Here is a 17,472-nt window from a genome sequence, read left to right on the forward strand (position 1 = left end):
TGTGGGGGAAAAAAAATTCTACATTTGTAAGTTGCACTTTCATTCTGGAGATTGCACTGCAGTACTTGTCTGAGGTGAATTGAAAAATACTATCTTTTTTACAGTGCAAATATTTGTAATACACCTTTATCTCGATACAACGCTGTCCTTGGGAGCCAAAAAATCTTACTATGTTATAGGTGAAACCGTGTTATATCAAACTGGATTTGATCTGCCGGAGCACGCAGCCCCCCCGCCCTCCCAACACCACCAGCGCTGCTTTACTGCGTTATATCCAAATTCATGTTATATTGGGTTGGATTCTATCAGGGTAGATGTGTATAATATAAAGTGAGCACTGTACACTTTGTATTCTGTGTTATAATTGAAAATTGATCTCTTTGAAAATGTAGAAAACATCCAAAAATATTGTTGCTTAACAGCACAATTAAAACTGCGATTAATCATGATATAACTTTTTAAATAGTTTGACAGCCCTAGTCTAAAATTGGTTTCCGAGAACATGGATGAGAGTCCATCTGTACTCTCCAAGACCCCAGAGCCGCTCTGGGATCTCTGGAGATTTACACCCCTGAGAGAAAAAGAAAGTTTAGTAGATTGCAGACTGCTCAGAGATCCTGTTCAATACAATTTTCCTAAGTTCCAGAGACCCACAGAGCTCCCTAGAAAGAACCACAGGTTCCCAAAGAAGAGAACCATAAATTCATCTGATTAAAATACACAAGCAACTTCATTATCAAAACACCAGTTTTGATGAGGTGGTTGAGGCTTCAACTCCTGGCCATTCGGTAGTCTACCAGGTGCAAAAGTTTTTCACCTCCCTGTGTTTGGAAACGCTCTCTACCATTTTTGACATTCATGGAAGCAAATTACTACAGACAGATGGGTTTTGGAGATTTACATCAAGCTATGCCATCTACTTTACATACCTCCCCCTTCCCACCTCCTCTTTGGGGGCCTCTTGTTATGAGCTCCTACCGAGACAAGAAATAGACTTCCTTCTTCGTCTAGGGCTTATACAGCCTGTCCCTGCTCAGCACAAAAGGGGAAGGATTTCTACTCGAGGTATTTCCTTGTACCAAAGAAAAATGGAGATATGAGACTGATTTTTTTTTTATTTTTTTTTTTTTAAGATCTAAGGCTCCTAAGCAAATTTATTAAGTCTCAAATTCAGAATGATGACTCTGGCAATGATAATTCCTTCATTAAACTCGGGATTGGTTTTCAGCCCTTAGCCTCCAAGATGGACATTTCCATATTGCAATACAAGCATCTCACAGAATATACTTATATTTCCTGATAGACCGATATTACTTCCAATATCGGATGCTTCCTTTTGGACTATCAAGTGTATTCTCAAAAGTTCTAGTGGTGTTGGCTGCTCACCTTCATCAGGAGGCCATTGTAGTATTCCCAAACCTCAATGATTAGCTATTCAGGGGTTGATTTTAGAGGAAGTGCTGTCAGCTGTCCAGAAGGTCCTGTCTTTCTTTCTACAGTTAGGACTCCAGCTCCCCTGTTGAAGTCCTCTCTGATCCCCACACAGAAAATACATTTCATCTGGGAATCCTTGGATTTGCTGACTGCCAGGGCCTATGTTCCCATGGACAGATTTGTAACTCTATCAAACCTCATCAGAACAATTCAAATGAGTCCTGAAACCTCAATGAAGAGAACTGTCTTCAGCTCCTGAGTCATGTGGTGGCTTGCACTTCATCACAGATCATGCAAGTTTACACCTTCGCTGCTTTGAGGGGTGTAGGCTCAGGACAGTCTGCTGACCAAGCAGACACAGCTTAGAGAGACAAATTTCTGTTCCCCGCCAGGTGAAAGATTCCTTTAGCTGGTGGAAAGACCACTACAGTTTTGGCACCGGCATTCCATTTCTTCAGATGACACCAATGATCACAGTAACAGCAGATGGATCACTGAGATGCAGGGCACATCTTGTTGTTCATACAATCCAGGGCAGATGATCACCTCAAGAGGCTAGTCTCCACATCAGTTTATTAGAACGAAGGGATTCAGGAATGATTATCTTCATTTTCTGCCTCTCTTTGGAAGGAAGTCTATCAAGATCATGATGCACAATGTAGCCTGCATGTTTCATATCAACTGGCAAGGCAGAGCAAGGTGTGTGTGTGTACCCGTAAAGTTATGGAATTGGTGCAGAGTCCATCGCATTCCCATTTCAGCAGTGTACCTTCATGGCGTGCAAAACACCATGGGCAAGGTCTTCAACAGGCAGTGTTCTCAGAATTATGAATGGGAATTGGACCCACGAATGCTAGATGACGTATTTCAAATGTAGGGACATCCAGAAGTGGACCTGTTTGCCACCACCGCAAACACAACCTATTTTCTGTTTTGTGCAGGAAGGAATTTAGGCCTGCATCCTTGGGGGATGCATTCCTCTTGTCTTGGATCAAGGGTCTGTATTACGTGTTTACTTTAATGCCTCAGACCAGTGAGACAGAGCCAGGATTATCCTAATAGTCCGAACATGGCTGGGACAGGCATTGTACCCTTACCTATTTTGATCATCTTGTCCAGTGATCAGTGTTCTGTACACCCTTCATCTTCTCTTCCAAGATGTTGGCCAAGTGTTTCATCCTAACCTGAAGGTTCTCTGCCTCGGGGCATGGGTCCTTAATAGTTCACAGGGATAGTCTTATCTTTCTGTAGAGATATAGCAGGTGTTACTAAACAGCAGGAAAGAATCTGCCTGTCGTACTTACCTTCAGAAGTGCAAAAGATTTAGCTATTGATGAGAGAACCAACGATGTACACCTGAATCTGCCTCATTTTTGCTTATCCTGGATTACATGTTCAATCTGTTGTATCAGGTTGCTCGATCAAGGTTCATTTGGCTGCGATTACAGTCTCTTTCTTTCTCTAGTGGAAGGATTCTCAGCATTTTCTCACATTAGAACAGTAAGGTTCATTAAAGGACTGTGGAAACTTTTCCCTCAAGTAAAGGCCCCCACTTCAGTTCAAGATCTTAATCTAGTTCTCAGAGGTCTCACAGGACCCCCATTTGAACTAACGGTGACCTGTTCCTTTCTGAACCAGTTTATGAAGATGGCCTTTTTTAATAGCCATTATATTGTCTTGAAAAGGTGAAGAAATTGGGGCCTTGATGGTGGATCCTCCTTTTACAGTATTCTTCAAAAAACCAAGGTTTCCCCTGTGTCCACACTGTAAACCAAATAATAGGTATATTTCCTTTTTTTGTACTTATCTCCTAGAGCTGGAAGGGACCTTGAAAGGTCATTGAGTCAAGCCCCCTGCCTTCACTAGCAGGACCAAGTACTTATTTTGCCCCAGATCTCTAAGTGGCCCCCTTAAGGACTGAACTCACAACCCTGGGTTTAGCAGGCCAATGCTCAAACCACTGAGCTATCCCTCCCTCCTACATAAGGTATCATTTGAGTTTGATCTGAACCAGTCCTATCCATTTAACTTTTCCCCTCATCCCACCCTTCAACCACATTACTCAGGACACATAACCTTAGACATCAGAGGAACATTGGCCTTCTATCTAGATATGACCAAACCATTTTGGAAGCCTCTTAGACTATTTATCTCTATTGTGAACAGATCTAAGAGATCAACTGTTCCTATCCAGAGGCTTTTGAGGTGGATTTCAGGGTGTCTTCTCACTTGCTATGATGCTGCCAGTGCCCAACTTCCTGCTAGGATATTGGCCCACTGTACAAGGTCATAATCGGTGTTGCTGGTCCTAATTAAGGATGTTTCAGTAATTGAGATCTACACAGCTACCACATTGTCTTCAATACATACTTTCTCCAAACACTGTCTTGGTCTAGCCCTCTAGATCTGATGCAGCAGTTATCAGTGCAGTTCTGTCTTTAGTTCAGGCCTCTGTTCCGAAGCGCCCTCCTCCTCGGGATACTGCTCCAAAGACCCCTGAAATGGAGCACCAATAGGGACACTACTTGAAGAAGAAGGAGGAAAGGTTACTCATCCTGCGAAGTAACTGCGTTCTTCAAAGTGTATCTCTTTCTCCTCTGCTTTGGAGTTTCCTCTGTGGGACTTTGCGATAGAGAAGGAACTGAGGGTGGTTCACCCGTGCAGCCCTATGTCGTCTCAGCAAGTCTAAGCCCTGCCTCTGCTGCTGTGCTTCTTGTGCTGGTGTGGCTACACTGCTACATTTATACACATTAGCTGGAAGAGTGCTCGCATAAGTACATGGCTGTGATTTCCCCCTGCCTGCATACATAGCTTTTAGCATAGACATAATTGTAATTCTTTGAGATGTGTTGTCCACATGTATTCCACAACCCACCATCCTTCTCTGCTACTGTGGAATCCTACATCAACCGGATTCTGCTTCAGTGAAGGAATTGAAGGTAGGTTTCACTTGATTCACCCTTTGTCTTCAGCTGTCAGGTGCCAGAAGGCAATGTCCCAACTGGTGACTATTATTTAAATAGATTCTGATCTCCCATGAATGGGGTGAATGTGCACCAGAAGTGGAATACATGTGGATAATGCACCTCAAAAGACCGCAGTTACTGTAGGAGGAGAAGTAGCCATTCTTAAATTATTCCTGGAATGTTCTTTAATGGAGATGTCTGGAAAAATAAGTCGGAGGCGGCGGATGGTGGCCCCCTTTGTCTGTCAGAACTGGCTAATTCATGAGGTGTTCTTTACATGGAGGGGGATCTTAACAACAGACTAACTGTTCACATTTTTTGATTAATGATCAGAATGAGCAAAATGTTTTTAGCCGAAATATCTAGTATTGCACTTAGCATTTTAATAAATTTCCTCCTTTGCACTCTGTTTTTTGTTTTGTTTTAACTGAAAACGTCTATTGCCATGTCTACATTTTAACATTTTCAGGTTTCTTCTGCGATGACTGATGAGATTTGTCGACTCTCTGTTTTGGTTGATGAATTTTATTCTGATTTTCACCCTTCTTCACAAGTATTGAAGCTGTATAAAAGTGTAAGTAGTACCTGAGTGTTTTGATGAAAATAATTTGTCATTCACCTTGGCTCCTAGTTCTATCTTTTAGTATGTTCGTTTCAATAATTCATGCATTGTATACTCTTGGGGGAATTCTGTGCCGCTGCACAATGTAGAATTTGCGCAGAATTAATCTTCTGTGGAGAATTTCATCCCTCCTCCCGCCCCAAGAATTGGTGCTGCAGAGCTACTGGCTGCCATTAGGGGCTGCTGGACCCAGCAGAGCCCAGTTCACAAATACAGGACACTGCCAGGGATGGGGAGGAGGGGAAGCTGAAGAGTTCTGGGCAGCTGCAGTTCCCAGCTCATCCTGAAGGAAGGACGCAGTGTACAGAAAACTCCATAAAGCCCAGGACCCAGCATCAGGCTTTTTCTCTCTCTCCCTGGGCTCTGAGGGGGAGACGGTCCTGCTGGCTGCCATTAGGGGCTGCTGGACCCAGCAGAGCCCAGCTCTTCAGCTTACAAATTTTGCCTTGTGCAGTGGTGCAGAATTCCCCGAGGAGTATATAGTACATGAATTATTACAAGTAACATAGTAAAAGCTATGAACTAGGAACAGGTGTCTGGGCTGGGGTGGGGCGGCACCCCCCAGAGCCCAGCCATGGGGAGGTAGGGAGTACAGGTGTCTAGGCTGGGGTGGTGCCCTGTGGCTGGGCTCTGGGAAGATAGGGGGCATTGCTGTCTTGGGGGGGGGGGGGGTCAGGGCCGGCGCTACCATTTAGGTGACCTAGGCAATGGCCTAGGGCGCCAGAATTCTTGGGGGGCGCTATTTTGCCGGGGGAGGGCGGCACGCAAGTCCGGTGGACTTACCACAATCATGCTGGCGGACGGTCCGCTGCTGGAAAGGCACCGGTGGAGCTGCCACAGTCATTTCGGCGGACAGTGTGCTGGTTTAAAGGCTCTGGTGGACCTGCCGCAGGCAAGCCCACCGGCATCATTGCGGCAGCTCCACCGGAGCCTTTCCAGCAGCGGACCGCCCGCCAGCACGACTGCGGTAGGTCCACTGAGGCCGCGGGGAGCGGCGAAATGGCTGTCCGCCTAGGGCATCAGAAACCCTTTCACTGCTCCTGGGGGGAGGGTGCGTAAGGGTGTGTATGTCTGTGCTAGGAGTGTGTGTGTCCTGGCTGGGCTCTGGGGACTAGGGGGTGCAGGTGTCTGGGCCAGGGTGCCCCAGAGCTGGGCTCTGGAAGGGGGTGTGTGTCTGAGATGGGAGCGGCAGTTTTTCCCCAGTATGTGCCGAGTTGGCACATGTGACACATCCAGACTGAGGTGCCCAACAAAAGCATAACAGAGAAACAGGAAGTGGGTTGTCACAAAGTTTTCTTTAACTCTCTGCTGCGTGGGGGACATTTTTTGTTGTCTGTATTGTTACAGACATACTTGCTGATAGGTATTTTGCAATAAATAACCAAAATAATTGAAACTGGTGTGATTATATTATTGTTTTGAAAAATAAGATATAGAATTTTACAGAATTTTTAATTTTTTGGTGCAGAATTCTCCCAAGAGTAACTATATTGCATTGTGTAGGTAGTGTTCTTTCTTAGCAGATTTATTATCCAATGTATCTGTGTATTTCTGTTGTTAAATTAGATTGCAATAACTAAACATGATGGAGAGAAAGTTGCAAAAGATTTTGGAATTGTTTTCATTTTAGAGTTTGTTGAGGGGGAGAGGGAATTCAAGTTTTTTAATTGAAAACTATATCTGAATGGTCACTAAAATTTTTAGTTTGATTTATATTTACTGGGTTTTTGTAGATGAAACATTTTGCTCAACACTTCGAGAATACTTTTGATATAAATTTCAATTTAAAAAAGTCAAATTCATTTGACAAAATATTTCAGAGTCAATGATTCGTGGAAATTTTCACTTTCAAAAAAAGCCATTTTTTGTTGCTGTTAAAGTTGGTAGAAATTAAATCAACTTTTAAAAGGAGCATACATTCCAAGATAGGCTCGTGAGCCTGGTACTCAAAGGCCTTGATCATGCTCCCACTAAAGTGCATGTAAAAATTTCCATTGACTTTAATGGTGCAGAATCAGTCTCCTCTTGAGCAAGTAATCTACAGTTCTAGGATTGAATGAGTATTCTACCTACCATCACTGCTCCCAAAGCATTTATACTTTGACTTCCACTAATATTGTTGAGATTGGTTTCTCTTTGTTCAGGCCAGTGAGGTGGTTGCCATCAGACCAAGACAGTTCTGACTTTCCAAAGTAATATAGTGGCATTATGCCAGGGCTGGGTAAACTTTTTGGCTCAATGGCCACATCTGGGTAAGGAAATTGTATGGCGGGTCATGAATGCTCATGGAATTTAACAATTCAGAGAGATTTAAATAAAGATACATTTTAGTGGAAATAAACATAAAACCTTATTTACTGTTATAAATATACCGTCATAACGTATTACAATAATTAAACCAAACTTACCCCCTTTCCACTTACCCCTAATCCCTCTTTGATTAATGTGAACAGTGCAGCTGGTCACCCTTAACAATGGAAAATTAACACTACTAAAACATCAGTGTCACCTAAGACAACAAGTAGCAGGCATGTTGACTTGCATGTTCCAGGCTCTGATGGCACGTGACGCGCATTTGGGTTGTGCAGCTGGAGTAACATGCCTGCCCTCACGCCCATCACGCAAGTCCTGAACATGCAGGAGTGCTGGGCAGAGCAGGGCAACCCTGTGACCCTGCTCCCTGGCAGGAGTGGGGCAATGAAGCTCGAGAGCTAGATTAAAAGGTTTGATGGGCGAGATGAGGCCCGTGGACTGTAGTTTGCCCACTCCTGCATTATTCCCTCTGAAAGAGTTGTACTGAAAACTGAGAGACATTTTTCAGCTACTTTTTTAATGATTGCAATGTTACAGATATCAGCCTTTTTTTTAAAATTCTAGTTATCTTATATACTCACTCATAAACCGGTTCATTTATAAGCCACCCCCCCCCAAGATGGATAAGTAAAAATGGAAATTTTTTATGACCATTCATAAGCTGATCCTATAATTCAGGTGTCAGCAAACTTTGGCTCCTGGGCCATCAGGATAAGCTGCTGGTGAGCCGAGACAGTTTGTTTACCTTGAGCGTCCGCAGGCACAGAGGTAAACCTAAGTAAACAAAGTGTCCTAGCCTGCCAGCAGCTTACCCTGATGGGCCAGGACAGCAACTGGTGGGGAAATTGGGGGGGGCGGGGAGGAGAAGCTGGGGGTCAGGGGAGTAACCCCTGTGACCACTCCCACATAACCCACCCCTAGCCCAGGACCCCCACACTCTCCCCATCCCATCCCTTCCCACCTTAGCTGGGGCGGGCCAGGGGAGGATGTCTCTGGAAGGCCAGGTGGCGCGGCCGCAGCCTGCTCCAGCAGGCCCAGGTGGAGCGGCTGCAGTCTGGCAGCCCCAGAGCTGCAGCTGCTTCAGAGGCTGAGGGGAGAGCCTTGTGGCCAGAAGCAGAGAGACTGGCCCTGCCTCTTCCCTTCTGGATCCGCTGGCTGTGCTGCCTCTCCTTGCTCCCTCTGTTGCGGGGGGAGGGGCTGTGTCCCACCTCTCCCTCTCTCTACACCTGTTCATAAACCAACCCCCTTCTCTGGTGCTTCCCTTTTTTACTAAAAAAATTCAGCTTATGAACAAGTATATACGGTAGTTTGATCATGCACTCAAAATATAAATTCTCATGGTATTCTCCAAGTTCTCCTCCTCCCCACCATGGATAACAATATGTTCAAAGATTATAGGGATTTCTTGTGTTCAGCATATTTCAAAATTGTTCTAACATAGCTGGCTTGTTGATATTAACTTATGTACATGCTTTCTTCATGAAACATTAGGAGCTCAACAAGCACATAGAAGATGGTTTGGGAAAGAACCTGGCTGACCGTTGCTCCGCTGAAGTCAATCAGTCAATGCATCAATCACAGCAGGAAATGATTGGTAATATTTCTACAGAGTAATGTTACCTTCACACAAATATGAGTCTGACCATGGGCAGTTTCCAGCTCAACCCCAAAAGGACTTAGTCTGCTTAGAGTTGGTGTTTGTATTGGGGAAGCATCAAGAAGTCCCAATCATAGATAACAGGCTCATATGCTAAGCACTGTACACATGAATAATGGAGAAACAGTTCCTCTCCTAACAATGTTTAATCAAAGTGATACACTGAGTTAGCGGTTGAACTGAGATTAGAACACAGGACTTCCCCACTGACTCTAGACCTGCTACTTTCTTCCCTTTCTGTGTCTTTTTAACCTCGGTATGGCTAGCTTAGGGAAGGGAACTGAGTAAAATAACTTCAATTAACAGTGGCAATGTTAAAATGTAGGCAATACCTGATTGTCCAATATTTCTTCAGTGTAAGCCTTACCGTAGTTCACTCAGTGCAAACTAGGAGTCTATCCTGAAGCTCATGTTTTGGTGCGGTCGCCTGTTTTTGTACTCCCTTTTGTTAAATGCCTGTCCAACCACCCAGTCTGAACTGATTCCTGCTAATGAAACAGTCAGGTCTTGAGGAAATATATGGAGGCTTTAGTGACCTATTCCTGAGATCTTGAGAAGTCACCTCTTCCTTATTTCTACCCAAGGCTATTGGGATTGGCCAAGTTGTCCTTTGCCCATCCTGGGCTTCAGGACTCTAGCTAGAGAGCTTTCTGATCGGTTCAGTTAATCTCTGACCATTTTTTCCCTTTTTGTCACCACTGCCTTTATGGATGGCGTTTTCTTTTTCCATTTTGTTTCTCTGGAATGATCAGTAGTTGACCCTAATGGGACAAACAGTGTTTAAACTGTGCAGTGCAAGGGTTGAGCACTCTCTTAATTATAATGGAAGTTGCTAAGTAGACAAACTGGTGGTTAGGCCTCGGTCAATACTGTTGCTTAGATGTTTGTATCTGGCTTTTTTAATTTCAGAATTAGTGCATCATACGACCATCCCAAGATGGAGTACAGTTTTGCATAATAATTTACATTTTGCTAATCTGCTTTGTTTTTAGAAAATCTGACGCCATTATTACCTTCTGGTGTTCAGAATCAGCTTCAGTTGCTAATTCCATGCAGGAAGTTTGACCTCAGTTACGATTTGAACTGTCACAGCCTGTGTTCAGATTTTCAAGAGGATATCACGTTCCGCTTTTCCTTGGGGTGGACCACTCTTGTCAATCGCTTCCTAGGCCCAAAGAATGCTCATAGAGTGCTACTCGGGCCGGCAAATCCACCCTCACAGGTGAGTGCTTCCCAGGTCTATCAGAATGGATTGGGTTGATATCTGATGTTTTCTATACATTATTTTACATGTGTGTTAATAACTTGGTGTGTTGTCTGCTCACCATGTTCCCTTTGTCTGAAACTTGTTTTGGTGAAGGTTGTTATTACTGGGTTATATTCATGGATGAAATGGAGCCAGAACATCTTTCTAGTACTTCCTGCAGCTACTGTGTGTTCTTGAGGACTCTGATTTTTGTTTTACCTCTGTATCTAACCTTGTGGTCACCTCTTCATTTACAGTTTTTGTATAATTAAAGTGGAGGTACTTCCTTCAACCTTATGGACTGTCTGGCTAGTTGGGGCAATGGAGTTTTTAAATGTCAACACTAACAAGTGGAAAGAAACTATGGTTTCCTGCTGTTGTGATAAATGTAGTGATAGCCACTAGGGCTCCAGATGTTATCCCTCCCTGCTCCCCTTATAAAGCTTGAGGGGCTATTCAGATCTGGGATTTTGGTTCAGCCCATCATGAAATTTGGATCTAGGGTCCACTTAGGACTTTGCCTTAGCCTCAAAGTAAAAAAAAAAAAAAAAAATTCATGGGTGGATGGGTCCATTTGTAGGGGAGTGAAGGATTGAAAGAACTGCCAGGTGAGCACAGGGCTGCTAGAATAGTGGAGAGTGGATAGGAGTTGATGAGGCATAGTGGGAATCGAACCGAACTAACTACAGTCCATTCTAGAAGTTTTAGTTATATTTCAGGAATTTGGGGCAGCTCTTCGCTTCTTGACCCACCCCTGTCTGGGTTGATGAGGAGATCTTCAAGAAAGGCCCATCTCTTGTTAAGATACTAATCAGTTTGCTGAACAACTAATACTCCATTACTGCTGTTCAGGGTTAAACAAATGAAGAGCATTTTTGAATCTCCGACTATCTTATCCACTTAAAAAAAAAAAAAAAGTTCGATTTTTAATCCTGTTTATGGGAAAGCAAAATAAATAATAAAACCAGTTTGTTCTAGAGTTCCATAATGCTTATCACTCCGTTTGCCTTATTCTGCTCTTCTAGATCCCTCGTCCTTTAGCTTCCACCCCCTCTGCCACCTGTCTTCCTGCCGTAACTCCAGAGAACATATCACAGGAGGAACTCATGGTTTCTTTGGTAACGAGTTTAGCTTCACTAACATCGCGGACATCTATGAGCATCATCATCGTTGGAGGAGTGGCAAGTAGCATTAGCAACCACCTCTATAAATGGAAAGCATGGAAGAGACTATTCCAAATGTACTCTTTTTACTGTTTGGGATGTCATCACTGCTGCATAGAATTGATGCTTGCTTGTTAGAATCAGTCTAATTAGCAATGGGCCTAGTCCTCAGATGGCATGAATCAACATAGCTTCATTCAACTCATGACTTAAATAGAACTATGTCTCATGAAGTTAGTCTTACTAAACAGATACTAAACAATAGGTGCACTTTCCTTTCATGCGCTTGATAAGCCCCTTGCAATCACAGGTGAAATCTAAAAATTAGTATTTAGCATAGTAAAGAATTGTTTGCTAATCACTTTAGCCAGGGTTTCTTTGTAAATGGCTACAGAATAGTTAATTTAAAATACTTAAACTGAGTGATCAGTTTATTAAATTTCTTTGGTCTCCATTGTGGGTTTTTTTAAATTTACTCATCATAGGCAAAGGCTCCAGGAATCAGTCATGCTGTACTCTAACCTATATGACTGTGGACCATGGTTCCAGTCCTGCAACCCTTACTTATGTGAGTAAGGGATGCAAGATCTGTGGCATCAGAACCACGTTGCAAACTAGTTGGGATATCTAGGATAAATACTTTTTGTCTAATGCAGCAAAATCTTTACATCTTCATGGCTAAATAGCACTGCAGTAAAGGGGTATAAGATGCATAAAATGCTCGTAGTAAGTATGTAATAAGAAAACTCTGAGTAGGGTCATGTTGGAGCCTATGTTTATTCTGTACAAATGTGCTCAGTTTCTAAATTATAAAATGATTTGATTTTTTTGTCAGGCTGAATTTGGAATTGGTGAGAGTTTTGCTTTCTGCCTCTTACTTTATCATTAGCAATAAAGATTCTGTAATCTGAATCTAGCTAAGAGTTCTGCAGCTGATGCACAAGGCAAAAGAGGCTCTAGTTCCTTATAGACTCATAGACTCTAGGACTGGAAGGGACCTCGAGAGGTCATCGAGTCCAGTCCCCTGCCCTCATGGCAGGACCAAATACTGTCTAGACCATCCCTAATAGACATTTATCTAACCTACTCTTAAATATCTCCAGAGATGGAGATTCCACAACTTCCCTAGGCAATTTGTTCCAGTGTTTAACTACCCTGACAGTTAGGAACTTTTTCTTAATGTCCAACCTAAATCTCCCTTGCTGCAATTTATCTCCATTGCTTCTTGTTCTATCATTGGAGGCTAAGGTGAACAAGGTTTCTCCCTCCTATGTAGCTATGTTGCTCTGCAGCGCTACCTAGATGAAAAACATATTTTGTTAATGCAGTCATACAGAAGGGTACAAAGAGAGCAAAAACCTGAAACTGGAAGTTGACACTTTTCTGTCATCTTCTAATTATGACCTCTGATAAAGTACATTACATACAGCCACTGTCACGTAACTCAGCTCAGGTCATGAAAAGATGCTTCTTTTTCAGGTTTGGAGAACTGTAGGCTGGAAACTCATCTGTCTTTCCCTAAGCATGTATGGAGTATTGTATCTCTATGAGAGACTAACCTGGACAACTAAAGCAAAAGAGAGAGCCTTTAAACAGCAGTTTGTAAACTATGCTACTGAAAAATTGCAGATGATTGTCAGTTTTACTAGTGCAAATTGCAGCCATCAAGTGCAACAGTAAGTATTATACTTACCATTGTAGTCACTAATGCAGGAAATACATTTCAGTGGATAATCTATGTGCGTGTATTTATCAACGAAAGTTACAATTGAAAAGATGGCTAAGTAAGAAGGTTTAAAGGTCAAACTTGAAATCTATTCAATTTCAAAAAATGAGCTAAAGTTGGGTCGATTACTATTGTAGCAAAGAATCCCCCTTTCATATTTTTTATGGTTTTACAGTCCTATTTTGCACTTCAGTGTTAGTGTAAAGACCTCACACAGCCACGGTTACCTTTCTTACTGAACGGGGGAGAGAAAATGACTATACACAAAGTGGAGGGGGAAAATATTCTTTCAGTTATAGTAGCCTTAGATGGTGATTGAACAAGGGAGGAGGGGAACTTCTGAGTAGTGTGGCTTTTAAGTTGATTGAGCCCCTTTAACAAAATGCTTATTTTTAATGAAGGCATTTTATGGGTATTGTTTCACAGAAAAAGCATCACTTTTCTGGAGCTGTAGTTTTGTTAACCTTGGTTTGCGCATTCTCACTCTCTTTACTCGACTTTAAACTAGTCCAGTTCACATTTAAGAGCAGTCGCCAGCAAGCTTCCTTAGTGCCTAAGCACTTACATTATGCAATTTTCATTAGCACTTAGCAGCAAAAAATATTCGTGCTGTTGCCGAGAGATGAAAATAATGCCCTTCTTTTCCCATGATTCAGGGGCTTTTCGACTTGTGCTATAAAAAGCACTTATGGAAAAAGGATGTGGGACAGATGCATGCCTAGCGTAATTCCATTTAAATCGGGCTGAAGTTGATTCAGTTATGCCAGGGATGAACTTGGCCTGTAACATTTAAGTCTTTTGTCTTGCATTTTTAAATGCCCTTTTAAATGGTCTGTTTTCTTTTGGATAAATGGGGGATTTACACAATAACAAAAGAGACAACTTGTATAGGTATTACAGCATAATTGTTTGAAATCATACAGCTAGTTTATGCCTGATGATAACTTTGGTTACCCTGGCAAAACAGCAGAATGTGAAATTCTTACCCCTAACTTGCATCCATCTGAGGATCTAGAATGATTTTCAGTCTCGATAGGCAGTTTCTTTTCCAAGCAACTTACTATATAAATATGAAAGTAAGGCTCTGTTCTAATGGGCAGGCATAGTCACATCCTTTTCACTAACACTGAATCACTTAAGACTCATGATGATGGCTTGGCTTTTAGAACCTTAACCAGTTTTACTATATTCAGTGTTCTGAAAGGACTGCTTCCCTCACTCCTCAAGTGACCATACATCTCCGTTTTATTGGGACAGTCCTTGAGGTTTTGTAAGATATCCCGTTGTCCCAGGAACATCTAAGCCAGTTTGAATTGTCCTGGTTTTTCATTTAATCTATCAAAATGTTTGTTCGGTATTGTTGTTCCAAGCAGAACTGGCTGTGTATTTACTAGGGACTGTCAGGGTACGTCCAGACTACTTGCCGGATTGGCGGGTAGCGATCGATCTATTGGGGATTGATATATTGCGTCTCATCTAGACATGATATATCGATCCCCGAACACACTTTTATCGACTTCGGAACTCCACCAGGGTGAGCGGCGGTAGCGGAGTCGACGGGGGAGCTGCGGCTGTCAATCCCGTGCCGTGAGGTAAGTCGAAATAAGATACGTCAACTTCAGCTACGCTATTCCCGTAGCTGAAGTTGCGTATCTTACATCGACACCCCACCACCGTGTAGACCAGGCCTCAGTTAGCGGAAGTAGCGTTCAATGTGGTGAACACGGTTTGAAGCGATGAGGAAAGTCAAATAAATGTAGACCCTATCAAAGCTGTGGTTTTGCTCAATTTGAATGTTGGTGACACGATAAATTCATTCAGATGCTAAGGGCTAGATTGAGAAAGCTACTTAGGCCTAAGTGCTTAAGTCCAACAGCTTTGCACATGCGTAGTGGTGGGAACCGTGCCTAAAGGCTTGATGCTGCTAACTAGTTGCTCACAGCCCTCACTCATAGCAAAGTCCCTGTTGTTTTCTCAGAGAAGGTATTCTCCCACCTGTTGTCCTGATCCAGGAAGTGTGCTCAGAGTACGCCTATCAGATCATGCCTCTCACATAACAGACAGCTGGTGGATGTCCCCAGAATACCCCGTAGTCTGGCAGCCAAGGCACTCACTTGGGATGTGGGAGATGCAAGTTTGAATCCCTCCTTTACCTGATTTGGAGGTGGGAGAGTCAGGTTCAAGTGAAACCCTAACCACCAAGCTATCAAGTCACTCCCTTTATCTCTTGTCCAATGGGTGTTTAATTATTTATACAAAATGGAACATCTCCAGCAGGAGAGATCAAGAGACCTCCATTCCAGAATAATCAATAACCTGAGAACAGAGACACTTGGAGTGATGGAAGCAGTCCTATCAGAACACTGCCTATAGTTAAACTGGTTAAGGTTCTAAAAGCCAAGTGGTCAGGGCACTCACCTGGCAGGTAAGAGACCTAAACACCAGGGATTTTAATCTGGGTTTCCACATCCCAGGTGAGTGCTCTAACCACTGGGATATCTGATACAGAGCCCCCCTCTTTCTGCCCTCCTGCCCCCACCTCCAGTGCTGATTTGACCTAGGTGCCCAACTCCAGGAGAGGCTTCACAGCTGAGAATCCCAAGCATAGATACGCACGTCCCTTCAGCCTGTCAGGCATCCATATTCCCTTGTGAATCTAGGCCTAAGCCCAAACCCAGTCTACTGCATTTCATTCTTACCTCATTTAGGTGGCTCCCTACTCAGCAACTTGATTCTGAGAATCCCTTTCTTAGGCATCTGACTCTTCTCATGCATTGTTTGGGAAGCCTGGCCACCTAACTTGGAGCCTTGACTTCCACTAAGCAGCAGGACACCTGGGAGTCAGGCATTGCAACACCTACATCCCTTTGTGAATCTACCCCCAAGTTAACAGCAAAAATCCACTACTCTGAGAACAGTCTCCAGCTTTGGAGTCAGAAGCTGGCAGTAGCAACTTCAGCATGTATTTAAAACAAGGTCTATTTTGTATTATTTTTTTATGACCCTAAAAATGCCACCACCACAGTGTCCCTGTTCTATTGATTTTTCAAGAGATAGTCCCTTTGCTCATTCTTCCTTGTGCTGTCTGTCTTTATGCAATTGTCCATAGCAGTTGGTGGCCGTTCTTATTGCATTGTTCTACTTATGAACTCTGAAGTGTAGTGTAACACAAAGTATGGTAAACTGTGATTACAAACTTGTTTTCCTTTAGAGAAATGGCCACTACATTTGCTAGACTGTGTCAGCAAGTCGACGTTACTCAGAAAAACCTGGAAGAAGAAATTGCTAGGCTGTCCAAAGAAATAGATCAGTTAGAGAAAATACAGAGCAACTCAAAGCATCTAAGGTAATGATCCTTTTGTATTGACTCAGCCAGTTGCTTGAGAGAGAAATCTTGAACTAGCCAGCTGAAGAGAAACTGAAATCCTGGCTCCACTGAAGTCAATGGGAGTTTTGCCATTGACTTCAGTGGGACTAAGATTTCACCCCCATGTCTGTAGTCATGGCGGTACTGTATCATAAATGTGTGTGTTTGCTGCTGCTTTCAGCTGTTAATGATCATTCTGACATGTGCCTTGAAACTGTGGTGCAGGGTGAAGCATGGTAATATATATATCTTGTCTCGTACACAGTGGCACTGAAAGCCAGCCCCCCTTACACCTGTCTGCCCCCAAGCTGGAGCCAGAAGCAGGGCCATGTCTCTGGGGCAGCCCAGACAGGGGGAAGGGGGCCAAGGCTGGGGCCACAGCTGGGAGCTGGGGTGGGGGCGCGGATCCCTCTGTATCCCTAGTTCCTGCACCTATGCTTGTACACCAGTAGCAGCGGTTGTATTCTTTTAAAGTTATATTAGCCGGTGTTTTCTCTGGGGGATGTGGGGAATGTCTAAAAAATATCACCCTTCCTCATGTTGATCTCCTCCCTCTGTTCCTGATTCCTTTTCTCTGCCCAGTAAAATGGATTTCTCAAGAATACTTTATCAAGCTCCAACAATACATGTCAGTTCCCTGCCTAAGCAGCTTTTTTCCCTTGGAGAAGGGGGCATGAGTTCCTAAGCAGGTCTTCAGTACAAAGCTCTCTCCATAGGAATACTTTTAGCTGGGAGTAGGGTAAATTCAGCTCCTGTATTTCATCCCACCTCTTCTCGCTCATCCAAGCAGGACCCCTTTCTCTTTTGGACCCCAACCCCTTCCAGCAGGCTGACAGTGCACCTGTCATCTCCTCACCTAGCGGCCAATGGGGCAACACTCGGCTTTGTGTGTTTTCTCTCCACCCTTGGCTTGCCATTGTGTGCTGCACACTGCCCTCAGGCTGAGTCCCTTGCTCTGCTAGGGCCATTTTCTAAAAA

The 17,472-nt window shown here is 43.4% G+C and overlaps 1 protein-coding gene across 5 annotated transcripts in view; it reads left to right on the forward strand.

The window, feature by feature from the left end:
- The window catches only part of MFN1 (mitofusin 1), a 55,839-nt gene that overhangs the window by 35,086 nt on the left and 3,281 nt on the right, over positions 1-17,472 (forward strand). For 3 of the 5 annotated variants that reach the window (XM_050965911.1, XM_050965913.1, XM_050965912.1), the window contains 6 exons: positions 4,870-4,974; positions 8,827-8,929; positions 9,985-10,214; positions 11,264-11,419; positions 12,881-13,077; positions 16,339-16,473. In XM_050965911.1, the coding sequence (XP_050821868.1) occupies positions 4,870-4,974; positions 8,827-8,929; positions 9,985-10,214; positions 11,264-11,419; positions 12,881-13,077; positions 16,339-16,473 (926 nt within the window). Of the gene's footprint in view, positions 1-4,869; positions 4,975-8,826; positions 8,930-9,984; positions 10,215-11,263; positions 11,479-12,880; positions 13,078-14,607; positions 14,720-16,338; positions 16,474-17,472 lie in introns of those variants that run through there. The other 2 variants (XR_007776026.1, XM_050965914.1) reach the window with 2 other exon arrangements.

The sequence above is a fragment of the Gopherus flavomarginatus genome, chromosome 8 (genome assembly GCF_025201925.1).
Source record: "Gopherus flavomarginatus isolate rGopFla2 chromosome 8, rGopFla2.mat.asm, whole genome shotgun sequence".
NCBI lineage: Eukaryota > Metazoa > Chordata > Testudines > Testudinidae > Gopherus > Gopherus flavomarginatus.